The sequence below is a fragment of the Jaculus jaculus genome, chromosome 5, assembly GCF_020740685.1.
Source record: "Jaculus jaculus isolate mJacJac1 chromosome 5, mJacJac1.mat.Y.cur, whole genome shotgun sequence".
Classification (NCBI taxonomy): Eukaryota; Metazoa; Chordata; class Mammalia; order Rodentia; family Dipodidae; genus Jaculus; species Jaculus jaculus.
The window spans coordinates 50,532,720-50,556,598 of record NC_059106.1 but is presented as its reverse complement, the minus strand read 5'-3'; the positions used below and the strand labels follow the sequence as shown (position 1 = coordinate 50,556,598).

At 49.7% G+C, this 23,879-nt stretch overlaps 1 protein-coding gene and 1 pseudogene across 1 annotated transcript in view; both read right to left on the bottom strand.

Annotated features, from left to right (window-relative positions):
* Positions 1-3,485: 3,485 nt before the first annotated feature.
* LOC123460653 lies at positions 3,486-3,869 on the bottom strand (annotated as a pseudogene).
* A 973-nt stretch (positions 3,870-4,842) lies between these two features.
* Padi4 (peptidyl arginine deiminase 4) overlaps positions 4,843-23,879 on the bottom strand; it is a 32,503-nt gene continuing 13,466 nt past the window's right edge. Inside the window, exons 5-16 of the mRNA XM_004657598.2 lie at positions 21,869-21,986; positions 20,538-20,663; positions 20,041-20,219; positions 19,837-19,940; positions 18,593-18,704; positions 17,468-17,575; positions 15,031-15,185; positions 9,939-10,083; positions 9,662-9,764; positions 7,889-7,959; positions 7,517-7,654; positions 4,843-5,076 (exon numbers count right to left, since the gene is read on the bottom strand). Coding sequence (XP_004657655.2) covers positions 4,843-5,076; positions 7,517-7,654; positions 7,889-7,959; positions 9,662-9,764; positions 9,939-10,083; positions 15,031-15,185; positions 17,468-17,575; positions 18,593-18,704; positions 19,837-19,940; positions 20,041-20,219; positions 20,538-20,663; positions 21,869-21,986 — 1,593 coding nt within the window. The remainder of the gene's footprint in view (positions 5,077-7,516; positions 7,655-7,888; positions 7,960-9,661; positions 9,765-9,938; positions 10,084-15,030; positions 15,186-17,467; positions 17,576-18,592; positions 18,705-19,836; positions 19,941-20,040; positions 20,220-20,537; positions 20,664-21,868; positions 21,987-23,879) is intronic.

Sequence of the window (23,879 nt, the reverse complement as noted above, 5' to 3'; positions counted from 1 at the left end):
TTCCAGGTTAGCCTGGGCTAGAGTGAAACCCTTCCTCAACAAAACAAAACAAAATGGCCAGCCTGTGCTATAAAGAGTGAGTTCAAGGTCAACCTGGGCAATTTAGAGAGATCCAGTCAAAATAAAAAGTTTTAAAAAGGCGGAGACATAGTTCGGTGGTAGAGTGTTTGCACAGCATACATGAGGTCCCAGGTCCAGTTGTCATTATCCCTCCTGGTTGGTGTGGCTGAGGCCTGTAATCCCAGCAGTTGAGAGGCTAAGGTAGGAGGACAGGAGTTTAAAAGCCAGCCTGACCCACGTAGCAAGACTACGTCTTAAAACAAGAAACTCTGTGCAGGGAATTTACTCAACTCATTTCAGGCCAATGCTTGCTCTTGGCACCATGTTAATGTGGGTCCAAGTAAGAGGAGCTTATGACCCAAAGCCTGTCCCTTACCCACTGCTGTACATGGAGGTAGCCCAAGAAAATACCAAAGATGTGCTTACACCCTCATTTCCATTCCCTTCCTATGTGTGGTGTGCTTATGTATATACACCCACCCCCGTCTGTGTCCCATGCACTCTCAGGGTGCACCTGAGAACCCTTACCCCCCAACCCTCCTCCGCCTCAGCAGATGTTTCTGAGAATCAGACCACAGGCAGTTACCAATCTTCATTCAGAAGTTTAAATGTCAAAACTTCATTTTGCTTTGCAGTTCATAACAATAGTGGCCAGAGACGGGAGCGAAGCGGTCACCAGGAGCTGGACGAGGCTCGAATCAGATTCTCCAGGGGACCTATGGGAGATGGCGGGCTGACCCTGCTGCCACCTGGGTTCCAGCCCGTGGAGCTGCTTTGATCTCAGATCTCTAGAACTGTGAGTCACTTTCTGGTTTGTGGTGACACATCACAGTCACCTCAGGGAACAACAAGGAGGTGACTGAGGAAGAAGGGGACAGAAGGCCAAGGGAGCAGGAAAGCCTGGGCGTCTCAAAATAAAACAAGATAACATGCCTGGTAAGTCTCAGTTATGTTTTGTAAGGTGGAAGTCACTGGTTAGCCCTAACTGGCCTTGTCTGTTTCCAATTCTATAGGACTGGTCTTCATTTATTGTTTCTTTAAATTTTTTAAATTTGAGACAGTGAGAGAGGGAGAGAGAAAATGGGCACACCATGGCCTTTAGCCACTGCAAACAAACTCCAGAAGCATACCCCACCTTTGGCATCTGGCTTACATGGGACCTGGAGAATCACACCTGGGTCCTTAGGCTTTGCAGGCAAGCACTTTAACCTCTAAGCCCTCTCTCCAGCCTCATTTATTGTTTTGTGAGATAGAGTCTCACTATATAGACCGAACTCTCCTTGAACTCATGGCAATCCTCCTACCATTGCCTCCCCTGTGCTGGGATCAAAGGTGGCTCCAAGTTCTATATTGCTAGAATCATTACTTTGGTCTGTTGTTGGTGTCTCGCTGGATGGAGCAGACATTTGTTTATATCTAGAAAAGTTCATACAGCAATACATAAGGAAGGGGCTGGGGAGATGCCTCAGTGGTTAAGGCACTTGCTTGCCCAGGTTCAATTCCCCAGTACCCATGTAAAATCATACGAACAAAGTGGCATATGTATCCGGAGTTCATTTATAGCAAGAGGCCCTAGTGGGCCCATACTCTCTCTTTCTCTCTCTCCTTGCAAATAAATTTTTTTAGTTTTTTTTTTTGGTTTTCCGAGGTAGAGTCTCACTGTATCCCAGGCTGACCTGGAATTCACTCTGTAGTCTCAGGGTGGCCTCGAACTCACAGCGATCCTCCCACCTGTGCCTCCCAAGTGCTGGGATTAAAGGCATGCGCCACCACGCCCGGCTTGAATTTACTCTTAACTCTACTTCCTGAGTGATGGAATTAAAGGTGTGTGCCTGCAGCACAGTGGCTCACACGTTTAATCCCAGCCTGAGGTAGGAGGATCTCCATGAGTTCAAGGCTAGCATGAGCTACAGAGCGAGTTCTAGGTCAGCCTGGTTTAGAGTAAGATCCTGCCTCAAAAGTAAATAAGTAAAACTAACTCCTGAAGCTCGGCACATCACCTCATGTTAGCTCTTGTCCTGGCCTGTATATCATTCTACAAAGTCCATGGACCTAGTGTCTGCTCCACTCCATCCGGGCAGCCCACAGCCGGGGAGCACGTGAGACCGGCTCTGCAATTTTTCCAGGTGTGTGCCACCCACACCTGGCCTGATGTCCTTTTTTATTTAATGAGAGAGAGAGAGAGAATTGTGCCAGGGCCTCTAGCCACTGCAACTGAGCTCCAGATGCGTGTACCACCTTGTGCACATGGTCACCTTGTACACCTGGCGTACACCTAGCTTACGTGGGTTCAGGGGAATTGAACCTGGGTCCTTAGCTTTGCAAGCAAGTGCTTTGACCACTAAGGCATCCCTCTATCACGCCTGCTGTCTTTTTGTTAAAGGGAGACATGGACTGGGACTGAAACTGCTAGGTCCCATCTCTGCCCTCGGAACTTTGGAAGCATCACCCCGTGGTCTCCAGGGAAACCTGTGGCCAGCTTTGCCCTTCCCGGCTGCATGCCTTTGCGATCAGGCCTGTTGTTTATGTTTTCATGATGAGACAATCACAGAGGAATGCATGCTATAGACACACATACACTTAAGCCAGTAATCAAACACCCATGCACCCAAGGATAGTCACCTGATAGATGGCTGTTTAGGAAGGAATTTCAGTGTGGCTTTAGGGAGGAGATGAAGGCTAGGGGTGTATCTCACATTTTTAACATGTGAGAACTGGGGGTCAGTTCCTAGCCTGAGAGAGAGAGAGAGAGACTGCTCACTTCCTCAGGTGGGCTTGGCTCACCCTCCCTCCTCCTCTCTTCCTGGAAGGAATCTATGGGAAGCATGGAACCACCTAGAATAATGGGAGATGTGTCTTTCCGTGTGTAGATGTGTGAGGCCCATGCACATGGGTGAGGCCAGAGGAGAGCTTCAGTGTCCTCTTTTCACTCACCCATGTGCTTTCCTCACTGAATCCTGAGCCAGGGCCCACTGACCAGCAAGTCCCAGTGATTCTCCACTCTCCACAGATCTGGGCTTATAGGCATGAGTGGCCATGTCCAGCTGTTTATGTCGGTTCTGGGGAATCATACTCAGGGTAAATCAGGTACTCTTAGGCCCTCATGCTTGTACAAGAAATGCTCTTACCTGCTGAGCCATCCCTCCAGCCTGTCATGGGAGATTAATAGAGATTTATGCCTGGAAACAAAACACATGCAGTAACCTTGGCCTTCAACACATCCTGAAAAGTCTTTTGTTTATTTGTTTTATTTTGTTTTTCAAGGCAGGGTCTCAACCTAGCCCAGGCTGACCTGGAATTCACTATGTAATCTCAGGCTGGCTTTAAACTCACGGCCATCCTCCTACCTCTACCTCCTGAGTGCTGGGATGAAAACTTCCCCCCATCCGAGACATTTTATTCATATGTATGCTTTCTTTATACCCCTAGAAAAAAAAATTCCAGGTTTTTCCTCCTGTGTGTTTTCATCTTGCTTCTTCATGGTCCATCATGCCAGCTGAGGTTGTCAGTACAATGAAACCAAAATAATGGGAAGAGAGCAGGTTATTCTGCCATTTTTCTAAGTCTTGGAGCTGTACATCAAATCTGGGGCTGATCCCTTCACACTTGTTTAACCTGCCTGTGAGGTTCACAACAATTCTCCCAGCTCTGTGATCATCAGTGATTTTGAACTCACCAGTGTAACCACGCTTCACCGTCACCGTTGCAAACCGAGCAGTGACTTTGGAGCACAGCCTCATAAAGACCTGGCATTCGCCTCTGTTTTTAGCATTGTTGATGCTCTTGAGAGCATCTGCCGGGACATCATGCACACCATGATGGCCACATGGAAAGATGGTGGAAAGAAGGAAACTTTTTTAAAAAAAAATTATTTTATTTATTTATTTGATTTTTGTCTATTTTATTTATTTGATAGAGGGAGGGAGAGAGAGAGGAAAAGAGAGAGAGAGAGAATAGGTGCACTAGGGCCTTCAGCTACTATAAACAAACTCCTAATGCATGTGCCACCTTGTGCATCTGGCTTACATGGGTCCTCGGGAATCGAACCAGAGTCCTTTGGCTTCGCAGGCAAACACCTTAACCACTAAGCCATCTCTTCAGCCCTATTTATTTGAGAGACAGCAGGAAAGAGAGAAAGGGAGAGAGAGAGGGAGCATATCAGAGTCTCTAGCCACTACAAATGGACTCCAGACACATGGAGCACTTTGTGGATTTGGCTTCATGTGGGTGCTGGAGAATCAAACCTGGGTCCTTAAGCTTTGTGGGTAAGTACCTTAACTGCTGAACTCTAGCCCTGACAACTCTTTTTGAGCTATAATAGTCAGTTCTTCCTTGACAGATAAGCTAAGGAAGGACTGAGAAGGACAATTGTAACTTCATGAACAAAGCAACTAGAGACATCTTAGCCAAGTGTGGTGGACATACACCTGTAACCCAGCACTTGGGAGGCTGAGGCAGAAGGATCATGAGTTTGAGGACAACCTGGGTGACATAGTGAGGCTCTGTTTTCCAAACTGAAAACAAACAAACAAACAAAACAAAAATGCATAAGCAAATCTTGTTAGTCTCTGAGCAGAGCTGAGTTTGTGATGTGAGGACCATGTTGGGCGGGACATGCAGAGAGGGGACAGGAGCTGAGCATGGGAGATGTAAGCAAAGCACTACAGGGAGAGTTGGCCACCCCCAGAGAGCCCAAATGTCCCCAGAGGCCTTGGTGTGCGGAAATGATGACCAGCTGCCTCTGGCCAAGAGGGTTCCTGGGCAAGCCACCAGTGATGTGCCTCAGGGCACCATGTTCCACCACTTGAAGGCGAAGGGCTTCCGGCGCACGTTGGTGCCGCAATGCACTTCCCCGTGCAGCATGTGGTAGGGGATGAAGTCGTCGATGAAGGTGCAGCGCAGGCCCAGGGGCTCCAGCAGCGAGCGCACCTTCTCCTCCAGGCAGCAGCGGCCGTTGATGAGGGGCCCGAAGGGCTTGGGGATGCCCAGGTGTTTGCCCAGCACCAGCATGTTCACCTGCGGGAAGTGGAGTCCCAGGTCAGAGGCAGCAGGTAATGTAGAACTCACACTCAGGTCTGGTGGACTCAGGATCCATGCTTCTTTTTATGTTGTTTTGAGACAGGCTGTCATGTAGCTCAGGCTGGCCTCAAACTCATTATGTAGCTACGACTGGCCTTGAACACTTGATTCTCCTGTCTTCATCTCTTCATGAAGTGCTGGAAATACAGATATGTACAGCCACACCTAACTAGTCTCTACTTTTTCTCTCTATTAAAACAAACTCCAGATGCATGTATCACCTTGTGCATCGGGCTTATATGGGTCCTGGGGAATCGAACCTGGTTCCTTTGGCTTTGCAGGCAAGTGCCTTTCTGCTAAGTCATTTCTCCAGTCCCATTTTAAAATATTTTTAAAACTATGTTCTTTTCCTTCTTTTTTCTTTTCTTTTCTTTTTCTTTCTTTCTTTCTTTCTTTTTTTTTTTTTTGAGGTAGGGTCTCTCTCTAGCCCAGGCTAACCTGGAATTCACTATGTGTCTTAGGCTGGCTTCAAATTTACAGCGACCCTCCTACCTCTGCTTCCTGAGCACTGGGATTAAAGACATGTGCCACCATGGCCAGCTATTTGTCTGTGTGCTTTTTCTCTTTTTCCAGGTATGTTCTCACTCTAGCCCAGGCTGACCTGGAATTCACTATGGAGTCTCAGGGTGGCCTCGAACTCACGGTGATCCTCCTACCTTTGCCTCCCGAGTGCTGGGATTAAAGGTGTGCCCCACCATGCCCGGCTATGTGTTTTTTTTTTTTCTTTAAATAAAAACAACACTGTGCTGTCCCTTTCCTGTTACCTCTGGCAAAGTCTAACACAGCCCCTCTGTGGAACTGCTTGTGAGTCCCCCAGCTCTTGGCAATCATCACCCCTCTCCATGCTCCCATCACGCTCTGCGAGGGGCCCTGCAGACAGAAAGCACATACTGGCTATGTGGAGGACTATATGGCCATCTCTGCCCTCGTACTCCCTGCCTGTCATGGCTTATGTAAGTAACCACTGTTTCCTCCATCCACAGGGCCGGGGGGGGGGGGGGGCTGGTGAGGTGGGAGGAGCCCGTGAGCTGTAAGCCAATACCAGTTTGCATCCCACATTCATTTCTCAGTAGCTGTGTGACTTTAGGTAGGTCCCTTCCCCTTTTCTGAACATAATCAGCAAAATGAACCCAAATGCCCCCTGCTTGACCATTAGATAAGGACAGCTATGTATCGCAGGGGGGCACTGCACATAGGAGGGGCACAGTCACCCTCCACTGGCTGTGAGTTCTTGAAGGGGCCTCTCCTTCTGTCACTACTTTCCCCAAAGGGAGCCAGTCAGGCCTCCTCCTTAGGCTCTGTCCAGGGACTTAAACATCTCAGGGACAATGCATGAGCCCTTTGCACGGCTCACCACTTCTTTGAGCTGCCTCACCCCTGACACATTGGCGCTGGATTCTTGCCCGTGCTGGGAAGCCTGGAATGGCTCAATGGAAGGGAGTATTGTTCAAGGTGAGGAGAGGTACGCGCCCAAGCTTCCTTTGGGTCAAGAAAGTCTTCCTGCCCAACCAAATCTTCGGCAACACCTCCATGCTTGAAGGAGGTGACCTCAACCTTCAGATTTCACTTACTACTGGGCACCCCAGGATCCCCGGGGAATCCAGTTTGGAAAGGGCTATGCTCTCAGGGTTTCTTTGGAGAAAGGACCAGGCCAGAAGGGTGAAGGAGGTATCAAGTAGTGCTTGGGTCATGGTTAAGCCCTAAGCAAAGTGTCCACTCTCTAGAAGGCACCTTTAGTCCCACCCCAGGGGGCCTTCACCACCACCCAGTCTGAGGTGGCGTCCCACATGGGCTCCCTTCGCCGGACTTAATTCAACCCCAGAGGCCCAAGCGGGAGAGCTGCTAGGAGGTAGCACTCTGTCTGGTGGTTAGACCTTGGCTTTGCCACTAGTTTGCCAATCCTGTCTCACTGCTGTGTGTTTTTGTGCCAGGGACCTCACCTCTCCGAGTCTCCTCTGGAAAGTAGGCTGACCAACAGCACTATTGAGCAGCCCAGAAGGCTGGAGCGGTGGGGTGGGGGGCGTGGGGTGGGGAATGGGACTGGAGAAATGGCTTAGTGGTTAAGGAACTTGCCTGCAAAGCCAAAGGACCCAGATTTGATTCCCTAGGACCCATGTAAGCCAGATGCGGAGTTTATTTGCAATGGCTAAAGGCTCTGGTGTGCTCATTCTCTCTCTATCTGCCTCTTTCTCTCCTCTCTCTCAAAAAGAGAGATTAGAAAGAGAGGTGCAGAAGGGCCATGCAAACCCTGAGGGGTGCTGAGAAGAACCTTTGGGATCTGCCCCAGGCTCAGCTCCTCCTTAGGCCCCCCCTAGTGGCACCCTGGGGTTTAAGGCCACTTGCAACGAGCTGGAGGCACCTGTCACCTCCTCCTTACCATGTTTGGGAAGAAAGCTTCGGCCTTCAGTCTCCCTTGAACTCCCACGAGCTTGAAGAGCTGAGGCATGTTGATGATGTCGCTCTCGGCCAGGCCCAGCTCCCGTTTCAGTACCTCTCGGTTCCAGTCAATGCAGCTCTGTGTGTGTGAGGCAGTGGGGGGCGGGGGGAGGGCGATGGAGACAGTATGGGGCAGGGGCATAAAAGTAGGGATGGGCAGCTACCAGGCATCAGCATCATCCCCAGGGACCTCGTGGACCTCCCATCCTGCTCTCTGCCTGTCCCTAGCTTTAGACCCAGGGTTGGTCACCAGCACATAGTGTAACCCCAGAAAGTTCTGGTGGCATGTTTTCCTGGGCCCCAGGCTGATTACCTCCACGTAGGAGTTCTGCTCTCTCAGTTTCTTGTTTGATAGAATGTCATTTATTTTCTGCTGTTTCTTTTCTGTCATGGAAAAGAAGAAGGAAAAAAAAGATGCTCTTGGGCTGGGGAGATGACTCGGCAATTAAAGGCATTTGCTTGAAAAGCCTGACAGCTCGAGTTTGATTCCCCAATGTCCATGTAAAAGCTACACAAAGTGGTACAAGTGTCTGGAGTTCATTTGCAGTAGCAAGAGGCCCCACACCTATTTTCCCCTCTCTCAAATAAATATAAATGTTTTTTAAAAAGATTTTATTTTTATATGTTTGTTAGAGACAGAAAAGACAGGAGAGAGACTGTGTGAGAATGGGCATGCCAGCCCGCCTCAAGCCACTGCAAATGAACTCCAGATGTATGTGCCACCATGTGAATCTAGTTTACATGGGACCTGGATCCTTAGGCTCCACAGGCAAGTGGTTTAATCACTAAGCCACCCCTCCAGCCCCAATATAAATATTTTTATTTTTTATTTTTATTTTTTTTTCAAGGTAGGGTCTCACTGTAGCCCAGGCTGACTTGGAATTCACTATGGAGTCTCAGGGTGGCCTCGAACTCACGGTGATCCTCCTACCTCTGCCTCCTGAGTGCTGGGATAATATTTTTATTTTTAAAGATGCTTTTAGCAGGACCTGGTGGTGCATACCTTTAATCCCACCACTTGGGAGGCAGAGGTAGGAGGATTGTAGTGGGTTCAAGACCAGCTTGAGACTACATAGTGAATTACAGGTCAGTCTGGAGTGAGACCCTACCTTGAAAAAACTAGCCACACAACGCCCCCCTCCAACATAAAAGATGCTCTTGAGTTCACAGGTGGACTATGCCTTGGTGAGGTGCAATGGGGACTGTTGAAGGGGTACAATGTCACCCCAAATCCTGTGCTCACTCCCCACAATGCTCTTATCTCCAAAGAGATCTTGTTTGTTTGTGTATTGATTGATTTTGAGACAAGGTCTCATTTAGCTCAGGATGGCCTTGAACTCCTAATCCTCCTGTCTCCACCTCCCAAATGGTAGGATTACAGGCATGTGCCACCATGCCCAGTTTATGCAGCGCTGGGCTTCAGACCCAGAGCTCCATGCACGTCAGGCGAGTTCTCTACCAACTGAGCTACTTCCTCAGTGCAGGAAGAGAGATCAGGTGGGAGTGTAGCTCAATGATAAGGCATTTATTAGCTTGCATGAGACCCTGAGCTTCCTTCTCGGTACTGTAAGAGGAAGGAAGGGGGGAAGGAAGGAAGGAAATCATCTCGCTTGGCGCCACACAACACACATTAGGTGAACTCTCTCAGTCCCTGAAGGTTCTTTGCCTCTGACCTCAGCCTTCACTGGTCAAATTTACTGCAAACATTTCATCCTGCAAACTTTTCTCAGACCTTCAGCCCAATCTTGCTCTCTACTTCTCTGTTCCCAGTCTCTAATCATCCCTTACCGACACCTCCTTGTCTCACCCACCTGGCCAATCCCTGCTTGTCCCTTGGGTCCCTGCTCGCCTCCTGCTGCTTCCAGGAAGCCTTCCCTGAGTGACAACCAGAAACCCCGAAGCCCCGTGCAACAGTTGTCTTAGTGGCTCATTAGCAACCCGTTCCCACTGTGAGCACAGTGTCCCCAGCCTCGAACATGATGAGTGACATGCAGTAGATGCTCAGGTCTATGTCACCTGCACGATCTCACGGGGCAGTGGAGACCACGTCACGGAGGAAGAAAGATACCAGCCGTGGCCAACTTACTCTTGATGCCTTCAAACAGCAGTGCCTCGCCGTGGCCGCCGCGCTGCTGTTCGAGGAACAGCGCGTAGCAGGCCCTGGGGCTGGCCAGCAGCAGCCGGAAGCCCTGGGGGGGGGACGGGACACTGGGGTCAGAGGATGGTTCTGTCCTAGACTTCCCAGCATGGGGCTGGCACCCTCCCTTCCCATCCCAAGGGGGAGAGGTGGTTGTCTGAGGTCACCCTCTGCGACAGGGAGAGCTGGCCTGGGGAGCTGAGTGAGGGACGGGGGGCTCACCCACCTTCCGGTCAGGAGCAGGGATGAAGCTCAAGAACTCATCAATGTGGCCCACGAAGAGCCAGTCGGAGAAGAGCCTCACGGGGGCCTGCACCCGCTGGGCATCCAGGAAGTCCTGCAGGGCTTGGTGGACATCCCGGCTCTCGCTGCTGCTCTCAAAGGGATAAGGGGTGTTACCGGGGTGGCTGCGGGCAGGTCTCCAAAAGCAGGGCCGACCAGAGGACTCAGATCTCCTCCCAGCTAGGTGAGGAACGCTGAAGCCCAGGCTGCCTTCATCAGAGTTCTTTAGCTTTGGGCCACTTAGGAATGGTCAGTCCCGTGTCTTTGGGGTGGGGGCAAGCCGAGGCACAGTCACTGAGGCGTGGGGGACTGGAGCCGAGCCTCAGAAGGAGCAACTTGTTGGATGCATCCAGATGTCTGTGTTCCGGAATGTGGAGCCTGTCCAACCTGCTGACTCTGTTAGCTGCATGGCCTTGGAAACATTCCTTCACCTCTCTAAGCCTCAACTTCTTTCTTTCTTTTCTTGTCTGTCTTCCTTCTTTCTCTCTCTCTCTTTCTTTCTCCCTTCCTTCCTTTCTTATTTCTTTTTCTTTTTTAGCTTTTTTGCGGGGGGGGGGGTACAGTTTGAGGTAGGGTGTCCCTCCAGCCCAGGCTGACCTGGAATTCACTATAGAGTCTTAGGTCAGCCTAGAACTCACAGTGATCCTCCTATGTCCACCTCTCAAGTGCTAGGATTAAAGACATGGACCACCATGTCTGGCTTTTTTTTTTTTTTTTTTTTTTGAGGTAGGGTCTCCCTCTAGCCCAGGCTGACCTGGAATTCACTATATAGTCTCAGGCTGGTCTTGAAATCACAGCGATCCTCCTATCTTAGCCTCCCAAGTACTGGGATTAAAGGCATGTACCACTGCACCCAGGAGAGAGAGACAGACAGACAGAGAGAATGGGTATAAGAGGGCCTCTAGCCACTGCAAGCAAACTCCAAATGCATTTGCCACTTTGTATCTCTGGCTTTAAGTGAGTACTGAGAAATTGAACTTGGGTCTTTAGGCTTTATGGGCAAGTGCCTTAACCGCTGAGTCATTTCTCCAGCCATGAGCTTCCATTTTTTTTTTTTTGTGAAGTACTACATGATCCAACCATCTCTTGTTCCTTCTCTTGCTTAATTTATTCTAGCCACCCTGACCTTCTTCCCACCCCAGGACCTTGATAGATGCTCATTCATTGCCTGGACACTCTGCCCCAGACTTCCTTGTGGCTTTTTCCTTCTTGTCACCTCAAAAGCCCCTTCCTTCCCCAGAGACACATTGTCTAGTCACCTTAACACAAGCCTTATTCCTCCTCTATTTTTTGTTTTCTTCACTGCTGGAGATGATCTGGTTTATTTATTTTTCCATTATCTGCGCCCCTTGCTAACATAACAGCAGGGACTTACCTGTCACATTCATGGCTGCAACCCTGCCTCTTGGTACATAGTAGGGCTCAGTAAATATTTCCTGACTGACAGAATGTAAGTACGCAGAGGCGGTACTTGAACTTGGGCACGCTGAGCCCTGCAGCCTATGCTCCTTGCTCTGAGTGTGGAGTCTTCTTGAGAGGGAGCTAGTTAGCTATCTTTATTGGGCCGTTAGTTAGGAGAAGGCTCACAAGGTAGGCATCACCCCAAAGGATGTCACAGCGCTGGCCTGCTACAGCAGAGCTGCAATTCAGTGACTGTTCTAGTCTCATTCAATCAGCTCTCTCTCCCTCTCTCTCTCCCTCTCCCTCTCCCCCTCTCTCTCTGTCCTTACCCAGGTGTGTGGACCTCTTCCTGAGCCCAGGCCAACCAGCTCTCACATTCTACTCAGGTGTACCAACCTCTTCCTGAGACAGCCCCATGAGCCCAATAAATAAAAATTTACTGGGGGGAGGTACCCTCTCTATTTCCTGCTTCATGGCTATTCATCTCTCCACACCTGAATATTGGAGGTCCCAACACCGGCTTCCACATGCCAGGCTGACAAGGTAGAAAAGGACATTGTTTTTCTATTATTTTTATGGCTTTTTTTTTTTTTTTTTTTTGGTTTCTCAAGGTAGGAGGGTCTCACTCTAACCCAGGCTGACCTGGAATTCACTATGGAGTCTCAGGGTGGCCTTGAACTCACAACAATCCTCCTACTTCTGCCTCCTAAGTGCTGGGATTAAAGGCGTGTGCCACCACCATGCCCGGCTTTTATGGCCTTTTAATTTTTTGTTTTTGTTTTCAAGGCAGAGTCTCACTCTAGCTTAGGCTGAACTGGAATTTGCTATGTAGTCTCAGGGTGGCCTTGAACTCCCAGCAATCCTCATACCTCTGCCTCCCAAGAGCTGAGATTAAAGCTATGTGCCACCATGTCCAGCTTGGCTTTTTAATTTTTTTTAAAAAATTTTTACTTTTATTTTTACTTATTTAAGTGAGAGACAGAGAGAGAAGCAGATACAGAGAATGGGAATGCCAGGGCCTCTTAAGCATTGCAAACAGATTCCAGAAGCATGTGCTACCTTCTGCATTTGGCTTACATGGGTACTAGGGAATCAAACCTAGGTCCTTAGGCTTTGCAGGCAACTACCTTAACAGATAAGCCATCTCTCTAACCCCACCTTTTAATTTTTTTGTTTTTCTTTTTTTAAAATTTTTATTAGCATTTTCCATGATTATAAAAAAATATCCCATGGTCATTCCTTCCCCTTCCCCCCAACACTTTCCCCTTTGAAATTTGTTTTGTTTTTCAAGGTAAGGTTCTACTCTAGCCTAGACTAATCTGGAATTCACTATGTAGTCTCAGGATGGCCTTGAACTCACAGTGATCCTCCTATCTCTGTGTGGTGGTTTGATTCAGGTGTTCCCCATAAACTTAGGTAATCTGAATGCTAGGTTCTCAGCTGATGGAGATTTGGGAATTAACATCTCCTGGAGGGACTGTATTGTTGGGAGTGGGCTTGTGGGTGTTATAGCCAGTTTCCCCATGCCAGTGTTTGGCACACTCTCCTGTTGCTATCATCCACCTTATCTTTCCCCGCCATCATGGAGCTTCCCCCTCGAACCTGTAAGCCAAAATAAACCTATTTTTTTCCCCACAGGATGCTCTTGGTTGGGAGATTTCTACCAGCAATGTGAACCTGACTGCAACAGTAAAGTGGTACCAGGAGTGGGGTTGCTGCTAGACACCTGCCTGTGTGGCTCTGGCCTTTTGGAGCTGATTTTTAAGAGGAATGTGAAAGTATTTGAAACCTTGGCCTAAGAGATAGCTTGCAGTTCTGTAAGTACAGCTTGATGGACTATTCTGGTCAGAGTTGAAAGACTTGAATGTAGTAAGAACTATGGACTGTGAGGTTTGACTTATGACGGTTAGAAAGAGCTTTGCTTGGACAGGACTAGAAGTTTGTGTGACACTTGCTGTTATGCCCATATCCTGAAAAGTTGTGCAGGGTTGTTTTGCATAAAAATGAACTGGTGTGAGCAGAGGGATATGGCACAGAAAAAAATAATCTTTGGGTGAACTGCTGCCTGTTTAGCTGCAATTGAGAGATTACAACCATTGAGATTGGACCATCTGACCTGCACTGGGACAACAGGAAGAATGTAGACTCTTTTGAAGAGGACTGAGTGCTCAAGAAGTGTCCTGTTCTTCAAAGTCTGTTTTATTCCCATTCCCCTGGATTAACAAATTGGCACCCTACCTGGTATTGTGGAGTATAAGAAATGCAGGAAAGATAGTGTCATTGAATTTGCACATGGTCTTGTATTTTGGAAATGGCCATGGGCAGTGTGAATCATGTTTTCTGGGTGCCAGCATGGAGATCCCATGGGGCCATGAGGATGAACTGTGGATTGCAGTGGAGGCCCAGTGGAGATGCTGGGACCACAAGATGGTTGCCAAGGACAGAGCTGCTGGCCCTGATGAAGTTTTCCAGGACTGCGAGTAGCCTAGCTGGAGGGGCGGAATTGGAAGAGACTTGTTGCTGGTTAGAATTATCGAACTTGGAGATTTGTCATTGACTAGAGTTGTTGGACTTGAAGCTACAGTTTGATGTTTGCCCTGGTTGTTTTAAATCTTATGTTGGCTGAATATTTCTTTGCTATGTCCAATACCATCTTTTGCAGTATGAATGTATATTCTGTGCCATTATGGGTTTGCGGGGAATTTTTGGTATTATGGCTCAGTTAAAAGATCTTGGACTATGGGGATGTTTGAACATAGTTGATATTGATAAGAACTATGGTGACTTTTAAAGTTGGACTGAATGCATTGTATTTTACATTATGTATGAATATCAGTTTATGGGGGCCAGGGTCAGAATGTGATGGTTTGATTCAGGTGTCCCCCATAAACTTAGGTGGTTTGAATGCTAGGTTCCCAGCTGATGGAGATTTGGGAATTAATGTCTCCTGGAGGGAGTGTGTTGTTAGGGGTATTGTGGGTGTTATAGCCAGTTTCCCCGTGCCAGTGTTTGGCACACTCTCCTGTTGCTATTGTCCACCTTATGTGTCTACCACGTGGTGATGTCCACTCTCTGTTCATGCTGCCATTTTCTCTGCCATCATGGAGCTTCCCCCTTGAGCCTATAAGCCAAAATAAACTTTTTTTCCCCCATACAAGATGCTCTTGGTTGGGTGATTTCTACGAGCAATGTGAAGCTGACTGGAACACTCTGCCTCCTGAATGCTGGGATTAAAGGAATGTGCCACCATGCCCGGCTTTTTAACTTTTTTAGTGGCAAATCTTTTTAGAAAATCCCCCTTTCACGTTTCCCTTCTCCCAGGCCCATGTTCAACTCCCACATGGGATCTCAAACCATGTGGGTACCTCCAGCCCCTTTTTCTTGATTCGGGGACTCTTCCTCATTCTTCTGAATAAATGTAATAATTTATAAAGTATCCTTCTTAGTCTGTTTATTTCTATCCTTTGTTAAAACAAATAAAAACCCAGGTTTGGAACTCAAGGGCTTTCCATCCCCAATACTTGCTGAGCCTTTGTGGGTTGGCAACAAGTAGGGGGCCACCCTGTGACTTCTTCACCTCCCTTCCCCTCAGCATCCTGGCTCCTGGCTGTCCCTCCCATCCCTCTCCTCCTTACCTGGGGTAACCACTGTTCCCGATGAGAATTCTGCCCAGTGGGTATTCCTTCTCCCCAACGGTTACTGGGGGGCTCACTTCCAGGTTCCCAAAGGCATCGAGTCCGGTGACCTCCCCTGCATGGGCCCCTCGGGTCACATAGCCAAAGTTTGGACCCTGAAGTGGGAGAAGTATGCACCGAGAGGTTGAGCCAGCCATGCCTGGGTGGAGACTATGGCCGTGAGTTTAAAGATGAGCTTGGTCACAGGAAGGAATTCTGTGGCTGTCAGGGGTGAGGACAGGGCAGGAACCCTCAGAACTTGTGCAGCGTGGAAGGAATGTGAGCTCGAGTAAGAGGCAAAGAAAGGAGGAGACTCTGGTGTGTTGTGTCTCTAGTTTTCACCAGCCATTTGCCAAACTTGCACATGCACAGAATAATAAAATCTTCAAACTATCATGTCTGGGCTGGAGAGAGGGCTCAGCAGTTCAAGCGCTTGCCTGCAAAACCTAAGAACCCGAGTTCAATTCCCCATTACCCACGTCAAGCCAGATGCACAAAGTGGTGCATCTGTGGAGTTTGCTTGCAGTGGATACAGGCCACGGCATGCCCATTCTCTCTCTCTCTGTCAAATAAATAAATAGTTTTAAAATGTCACTTTTCCCCTCATTCTTGAGATGGAGAAGCTAGTTTCAGAAGGGTGGTGGGGTTTCTTCCAGTCCCAGCTACAGTTTGAGGATGGATGGGGTCTGAGCTGTCTCTGTGGCCAACAGTTTTGGTCAACACCCAGTCCACCCTGTTCTTGTGCGACAATGGGCTTCTCCAAACGGCTGTGACAGTGTGGCTGTGTGTCAAGCCACAAGCCTGACATACAATAGCATGACAGCCCCAGGCCTGGGGCAGAGAGGTGACAAAAACAAACAAACAAACAAAAAAAAACACACGTCAGTACTCTGGAAGAATTCAACAGAGTGCTGGAATCTAGGGTACCAGGGCTGCTGTGCGTCCCTTTCAGCCGCAGGGGAGGCCTCACTGAGCAGGGCACTGGTTCTGGGACCGAAAGCCTAGGAACCAGTGCCCACTAGAACACAGAGGGTGCGTCCCTGGAAGAGAGAATGGCACATGCCAAGGCCCTGCGGTCTGGGAGAAATGAGTGAGTTTGAAGGACAGAATGAAGGCCAGTGGGCCAGAACCAGGTGAGGCCCAGGGAGAGCAGTCCATGAAGGACAGGGAGACGCTGAGGAAGCTGGTGAGCCAGAAGCTTAGTGACAGTGAATCTTTTCTCCTCTCTGATGACTCAGGCTGCAACGTTGCGTACGCCCAGCCAAAGGCCTGCCGCAGCCTCCTTCACGCAAGGCTGGCTGTGGGAAGAGCGAGGCTCATGCCAAGGGTCTGTTTGTCTGTCCCGCACAACTCTGGCTTGTGACATTGGAGAGCCTGGCGGACAAAAGTCGGAGACACGGCCACTGAACAAGTAAGGTTGAGACCATCAAGTGGGGACGAAGTCATGGTGACGCTTGGCTAATGGGTTCCCCCAGTAACCTTGACTCTCCCACAAAGCTGAAACGGAGAATACAGCTACATGTCTGTGCTGGGGGGGGGGGCATGGCCTGTAGGAAGGCAGATAAGATGCCAATTATGCTCAAGTTCCTTCCACACCTCTGGGGTAGGCAGGGCCACTGCCTGTTTCTGTGGGATGCAGGATGTTCTCTGCAAACCCTGTGTCACATTCCTCCCTCCATTGTCTGTGGGTACCAGGGCTCCATGCACGCTGAGGTCTTTGGTGGGGGGAAGGCAGGGAGTCAGGCTGGCCTGGTCTGAAATCTTACTTGTCTGCTCCCAGCCTCAGTTTCTCCCTCTGGAAAATGGGTCTACTGATAGCATCTTTATAAAAGGTTATCAGATTAAGTAGATGAGTCAGTGTCATAAGGAAGCCAGCATCATGACACTCAGAAAACACACCATCATTATTACTTATGCTGATGATGGCCTGTGTTGACTTGGCATCATCCGCCAGGCTAGTCAAACGTGACTCATCAACCTGTCGCTTCCCACCCCCACCTGTGGAGACCGTGGCCAATCCCGAAGCCCCTCCTCTCTCACATCCTCAATGCAGTCCCCGAAGGCCAAGCCACACCCAAAAGACATAGAACCTCCAGCTGGCCACACCCTCATTTTGAGATGAGAACAGTGTTGGGGGCCCCAGGAGGCCCATGCCGGCTCGGCTTCTGGCGGGTGTATCTCGAGGACAAGCTGAGCTCATGGGTGGTGCAGCTCTGGGAAACTGAGAGCCAGATCTTATCAGGATAATCACACAAATAACTAGGCCCACCTGGCTCTGGGGACTAGGTTGCTCAGTGGCAAAGGTGGGCCTAATGAGGAGTCGTGGTGAAGAAGAAGGGGCCTCACAGCCAAGGGTGCTGGGCGACTGGGTCCCGGTCCACCCCGCAGGGTCACCTACCATGACGCGTTTGACAGGGAAGTCCTTTAAGCCTCTGTCCCTCGGGGAGTCAAAGACCACAGGCAGCGTCTTGTGGGGCGCCTGGATGTAGCCAATCTCCATTTCATCCTGGTGGGGTGCAGACAGGTTGAGGTGTGGGGTGCCTGAGGTGGTGGGAACCATTCCACCTACTCACCTTTGCCATCAAGGGCAAATCCTAAACCATTCTGAAGTCCAGAGAGGGACTCGGCTCCCTTCTGAACTAGCCCATGTACAGCCGGCTGGGAAACCCCAAGGACTCAGCTGAGAGAACCAGGGAGCGAGACAGTTGAGAACCCAGTGTTTTGGGGTGATGCTAAGTTTGGGGCGCCCTTAGGGATCCAGAGCACTCCCAGCATGGCCGGGACAGGCAGAGACTTCAGCAGGAGAGCTGCTAAGCTGAGCCCGGATAAGAGCAGCTTTCTCCAAGGGGCAGGCAGCAGACCCGCCTAACCTGTGTGTTGTAGTAAGTGGGGGTGCAGGGGGTTCAGAAATGGATCTGGTCAGAGCTGCTCCTCCAACAGGTGCACCTTAGAACACAGTCACTAGGACAAGTCACTGTGGGCTGGAACCTTCATCCCTTCCTTTCCTTGACATAAAAGATGTTGGGCTTCCAGCAGCTTCCCACAGGTCAGCCTCCACCACGAAGGTAGGATGTCAGGGAGGAAGAGGATGGGACTTAGGGGACAGAAGAGGGACAGATTACCCTAGAGGGATGGGGAACACTGAAGGGTGGGGTTGGCACAGAAGCAGAGAATGGCAAAGAGTTACCTATCACCTGTATGACGCAGGATGGTATCAGGTGGAAGGCTCTGGGTGCCAAGCCAGAGATGGGGGCCATGGGCAACACTGGAGCAGGAATGTGGCCCTGGTCTGGTGGCTATGCCAGGAAACGGTGTTTTTTTTTTTTATCTCAGTGACCCAGAGGGGTGGACCCAAAATGGTCCACTATAAATGCCAGATATCCCCTGGTGTGGGGGCTCTATGGGGCTTTTCTCTCCTTGTCCATCCTGGGAATGGTGACCAGCAAGGCATGTGGCTAGCTATGCCCCAGAAACCCAGAGTTTGCAGCTGTCCCTTGGTCCTCAGGTGAGCAGGGCCACACACCTGCATCCACTGGTCATCCATGTGCTCTTCCTCAGGGCAGACGATCAGCTTGCACTTGGCTTTCTTGGCCAGGGCCGCCACTGACTTTAGGAAGTCTTCATTGTCAAAAATCCTAGAGAGTCAGAAAATAGAGGCTGTGGCTCTGGATTCTGGAGCTCAGGCCTGGGTGGGCAGGGGTAGGAGGTGCTGGGAACCCTGTAGTCTTCAAAGTTGTCCTTTAAAAAAAATATTATTTATTTATTTTTAAAATATTATTTATTGGGCTGGAGAGATGGCTTAGCGGTTAAGCGTTTGCCTGTGAAACCTAAGGACCCCGGTTCGAGGTTCAATTCCCTAGGACCCACGTTAGCCAGATGCACAAGGGGGCGCACGTGTCTGGAGTTCGTTTGCAGTGGCTGGAGGCCCTGGCACGCCCATTTTCTCTCTCTCTCTATCTGCCTCTTTCTCTCTCTGTCTGTCACACTCAAATAAATAAAAATGAACAAAAAATTATTAAAAATATTATTTATTTGTGGGGCTGGAAAGATGGCTTAGTGGTTAAGGCGTTTGCGTGCAAAGCCAAAGGACCCTGGTTCGATTTAATAGGACCCATGTGAGCCAGATGCACAAGGGTGTGCATGTGTCTGGAATTTGTTTGCAGTGGCTGGAGGCCTGGTGTGCCCATTCTCTCTCTCCCCTTCTTTCTCTCTTATAAATAAATAAATAAGTGTTTTAATATATTATTTATTTGTAAGCAAAGAAAGAGAGAGAGAGGCAGGGGCGGGGAGGGAGTACATTAGAGCCACTTGCCACTGCAAATGGACTCCAGAAGCAGGTGCCACTTTGTACATCTGGGGAACTGAATTTGCATACACAGGCTTTGCATGCAAGCACTTTTAGCCACCAAGCTATCTCACTAACCCTTGCTTCTTCCTTCCTCCCTTAAAAATATTTTTATTTATTTAAGAGAGAAAGAGAGAGAGAGAGAGAGAGAGAGAGAGACCCACACGCCAGGATCTCCTGCTACTGCATACGAAATCCAGATACATGGGTACTGGGGAATTGAATTCAGAGGGCAGACTTTGCATGAAAGTGCCTTTAACTGCTGAGCCATCTCCCCAGCCCTGTTTCTTTTCATGGTCCTGAGTAAGCCAGGCTCTTAGTGGGTCAGGACTGGAAGGGTGTTTTTCCATGCATAGCAATCATGGCATCCAGAATTTCGGGGCTCCCGCTGGTGTACCTGAAACCTACCCTTTAAACCTCACCTGCACACATACACCTCCTGGGGTGGCTGGGTGTTGGGGGTCATGATCCAGGGGGCTACGCGGAAGGTCACACTGTCTTGGAACACCAGGGCCTCTGGGAGCTCCTACAGGGGGGGAGGATTGGGGAGGGATGTAGTCAGAGCCCGGCCCATGCCACTTCCCAGCCAGACTCTGCTCTCCTTTCCCTGTCAGGCCCAGTCCTACCGGGTTGGACTTGTCCAGCAGCGAGACACCGAGGGCGATGACCCCCGAGAAGTCAGCATCCGGGAAAGCGAGGCCCTCCACAAAGAACTCCACGCTGTGCTGGCCACCTGGCAGGTCCAGGCGGTGTGAGAACTGTTGTGGCCCCAGGACCACCTTGTACCTGGAGGGCAGTTTGCCCCCTAGACAAAGTCAGAGTGGGGTCAGGCCTGGGATACTTCTGAGACCCTAGTTTCCTCTCCCAGGTGCTGGGGTGCCTTTCTAGGCTCCCCCTCCCACATGTCACCACCCAAGGACTCCTCAAGAACTTTCAGAGAAAGACATCGCAAAGCTCTGGCTGGGACATTACTCCCTTAATTTGGTCTAGAATGGAAGGGAGCACCTGTGATCCCAGCACTGGGGAGACAGATGGGGGTCCTGGGACTTGCCGTGCATGGTAAGCTGCACACGCCGTGGGGCAGGAAAGGAGCACAGGGACATGGTGGATGTCCCGTACTCACGTGTGGCCTGGAACACCCTCACTTTGTCCATCTCGGCTTTGGCCACGTGCAGCACCAGCTGATAATTGGCAAAGAAGTCCTTGGGGGTCTTTGTATTCAGGGTCATTGGGGACATGTCCTGCAGGTCTGGAAGGAGAAACATGTGGCTACCTCAGCATCGCAGAGGAGTGTCTGCTGAGACCCTGCGCCCACTACTGTCCTTGTGCCCCCAAACCTGCTCAGGTGTCGGGATACCTGGGGTTCAACTCCTGACTCTGTTACTGAGGAGTTGTGTAACTTTGGGCAACTTGTTTAACATCTCTATGCCTCGGTTTCCCCATCCCCTAAGCTTTGTGCTGGGAATGAGTGGGTCACCCCGGAGCATGCACAGCAGTACCCAGCCTCTTCCAGGGGACTCGGGGATACTCTGCCATGATGTGGGGCCAACTTTCATTTTCAGTTGTTTTGGAGTTGTGCGTGGTGGCACATGCCTTTAACGCCAGCACTCAAGAGGCTGACGTAGGAGGATTGCCATGAGTTTGAGGCCAGCCTGGGCTACAGAGTAATCTTCTGGTCAGTATGGGCTAGAGTAAGACCCTGCCTCAAAAAACCCCAAGTCTGGCTGGGCGTGGTGGCACACGCTTTTAGTCCCAGCACTTGGGAGGCAGAGGTAGGAGGATCGCCATGAGTTCAAGGCCACCCTGAGACTACAATGAATTCCAGGTCAGCCTGGGATAGAGTGAGATCCTACCTCGAAAAATAAAAAATAAAAAAACTGGGCTGGAGAGATGGCTTAGCGGTTAAGCACTTGCCTGTGAAGCCTAAGGACCCCGGTTCGAGGCTCGGTTCCCCAGGTCCCACGTTAGCCAGATGCACAAGGGGGCACACGTGTCTGGAGTTCGTTTTCAGAGGCTGGAAGCCCTGGCGTGCCCATTCTCTCTCTCTCCCTCTATCTGTCTTTCTCTCTGTGTCTGTCGCTCTCAAATAAATAAATTAAAAAAAAAAAAAAACCAAGTCTGCTCATTTATGTTGGGGCCTGCGTTAGAGCCAAGGCAGATGTCTGGTCTGGGAAGGGGCTACCATGGAAAGTGAAGCCTCTTGGGGACATCAGGAGACCCAGGGTTGTTCCAGCTCTTCTCTGACTGCTGTGTGAACTTGGGCAGATTACTGGACTTCTTATGGGACATTTTTCTATTCCTTGCTCTCTAACATGGGCATTCTACAGAAACATGGTGATGACACAAACATGTTTTCACCAACCCTGAGTTCGAGGATTTAGAAGGAGGTCACGTGGACAAATTCATGCTGTGAAAGGACAGGCTCCTAATCCAGGGGCTGGCCAGGGTCTTTACCTTTGTTGTCAAGGACTTCGTCATCTTCCCAGTCCATGTGGGAAGACCTGGGGTTGTCTTTGTCACAGTTCACCAGCAGGATGGCGCCCTGGCCGCAGGGGCCCCAGGTCCAGGTTGTCTGTGGGCACCAGGAGGGAAGGGGTATTCTTAGGAATCCGTGTAGACCCCGCCAGCCCTTGGTGACAGACTCTCCTGCCCACCTCCCACCTCGCCCAGTTTCCCTGGCTGCTTCCACAACCAGTAACTCTTGGGTCCTAAAGTGTTTTGCCGTGCTCTGAAAGTCATGACCAAATTCACCCAGAATGCAATTCACCTGTTTTAAAAAGGACCCCAAGATAGTAAATGGATTTTAAGACCCTTAACACTAATGTTGGCTTGACAAACAAATGGAGCCAACTAGATAAGCTTGTCAAGACTTCAGGGCTGGGGAGGCGGCTCAGTGGGTAAAGTGCTTGCCTCAGAAGCATAAGGACCTGAGTTCAATCCCCAGTATGGCAGTAAACATGCTGGGGGTGATGGTGCATGCCTGTAATCCCAGTGCTGGGAGGGACAGAGACAAGGTCCTTGGAGCTTGCTGGCCAGCTTGTTTAGCCTAATTGATGAGCTCCAAGCCAACGGAGACCTGTTCTCAAAAAGGGTGAATGGCAGCCAGACATGATAGTGCACACCTTTAGTCTCAGCACTCAGGAGGCTGAGGTAGAAGGATCACCATGAATTTGAGGTCAGTTTGAGGTTACAGAGTGAGTTCTAGGTCAGCCTGGGCTAGAATGAGACCTTGTTTTGAAACAGACAGACAGACAAACAGACTGACAAACAAGCAAAGGGTGGATGGCATGACTGAGGTTGTCTTCTGACCTCCATATATACCCCCCACATATGCACATGCATACTCATAAATGAAAAAATAAAATCTGCTGGGCGTGGTGGCATATGCCTTTAATCCCAGCCTTTGGGAGGTCAAGGTTGGAGGATTGCTCTGAGTTTGAGGCCACCCTAAGACTACATAGCAAATTCCAGGTCAGCCTGAGCTGGAATAAATCAATAGTTTATTATAGTTTTAAATAGTTTATTTATTTATTTGACAGAGAAAGAGGGAGAGAGAAAGAATAAATGGGTGCTTCAGGGCCTCCAGCCACTGCAAACGAACTCCAGATGCATGCGCCACCTTGTGCATCTGGCTAATGTGGGTGCTGGGGAATCAAACCTGGTCCTTTGCAAAGGTCTTAACCGTTAAGCCATCCCTCCAGCCCCCAATTTTTTTGCTTGTTTTTTGAGGTAGGGTCTTGCTCAAGCCCAGGATGACCTGGAAGTACTGGGATTAAAGGTATATGCCATCATGCCTGGTTTAGTTGTGGGGGTTTTTGTTTGTTTGTTTGTTTGTTTTTGTTTTTCAAGGTAGGGTCTCACTGTAAGCCAGGCTGACCTGCAATTCACTAAGTAGTCTCAGGGTGGCCTTGAACTCACAGCGATCCTCCTACCTCTGCTTCCCCAATGCTGGGATTAAGGGTGTGTGCCACCACACCTGGTTTAGTTGTGTTTTAAAACCAGGTTCTAACCTACACAGTTACTATCACATGAACTGCTAAATACTCCCTCCTGGTGTGTGGAGGCTGTTCTTAGTATGCAGTTACTACCTGTCCAATGATGAAAGCAGGTTGAGTGGCCTGCCCTGTCAGGATCTAACCATGGTGATAAGGTAAGGCCTCAATGCAGGAGGACATTCAGCCCAGGGAATTACTACATTGAGGAAGGAAGGTAAGAGATGATTCCCCGGGCTGGAGAGATGGCTTGGCGGTTAAGCGCTTGCCTGTGAAGCCTAAGGACCCCGGTTCGAGGCTCGGTTCCCCAGATCCCATGTTAGCCAGATGCACAAGGGGGTGCACACATCTGGAATTCGCCATTCCCTCTCTCTCCTATCTGTCTTTCTCTCTGTGTCTGTCACTCTCAAATAAATACATAAAAAATTTAAAAAAAAATAAAAAAAGAGATGATTCCCATTCTTTAAACATCC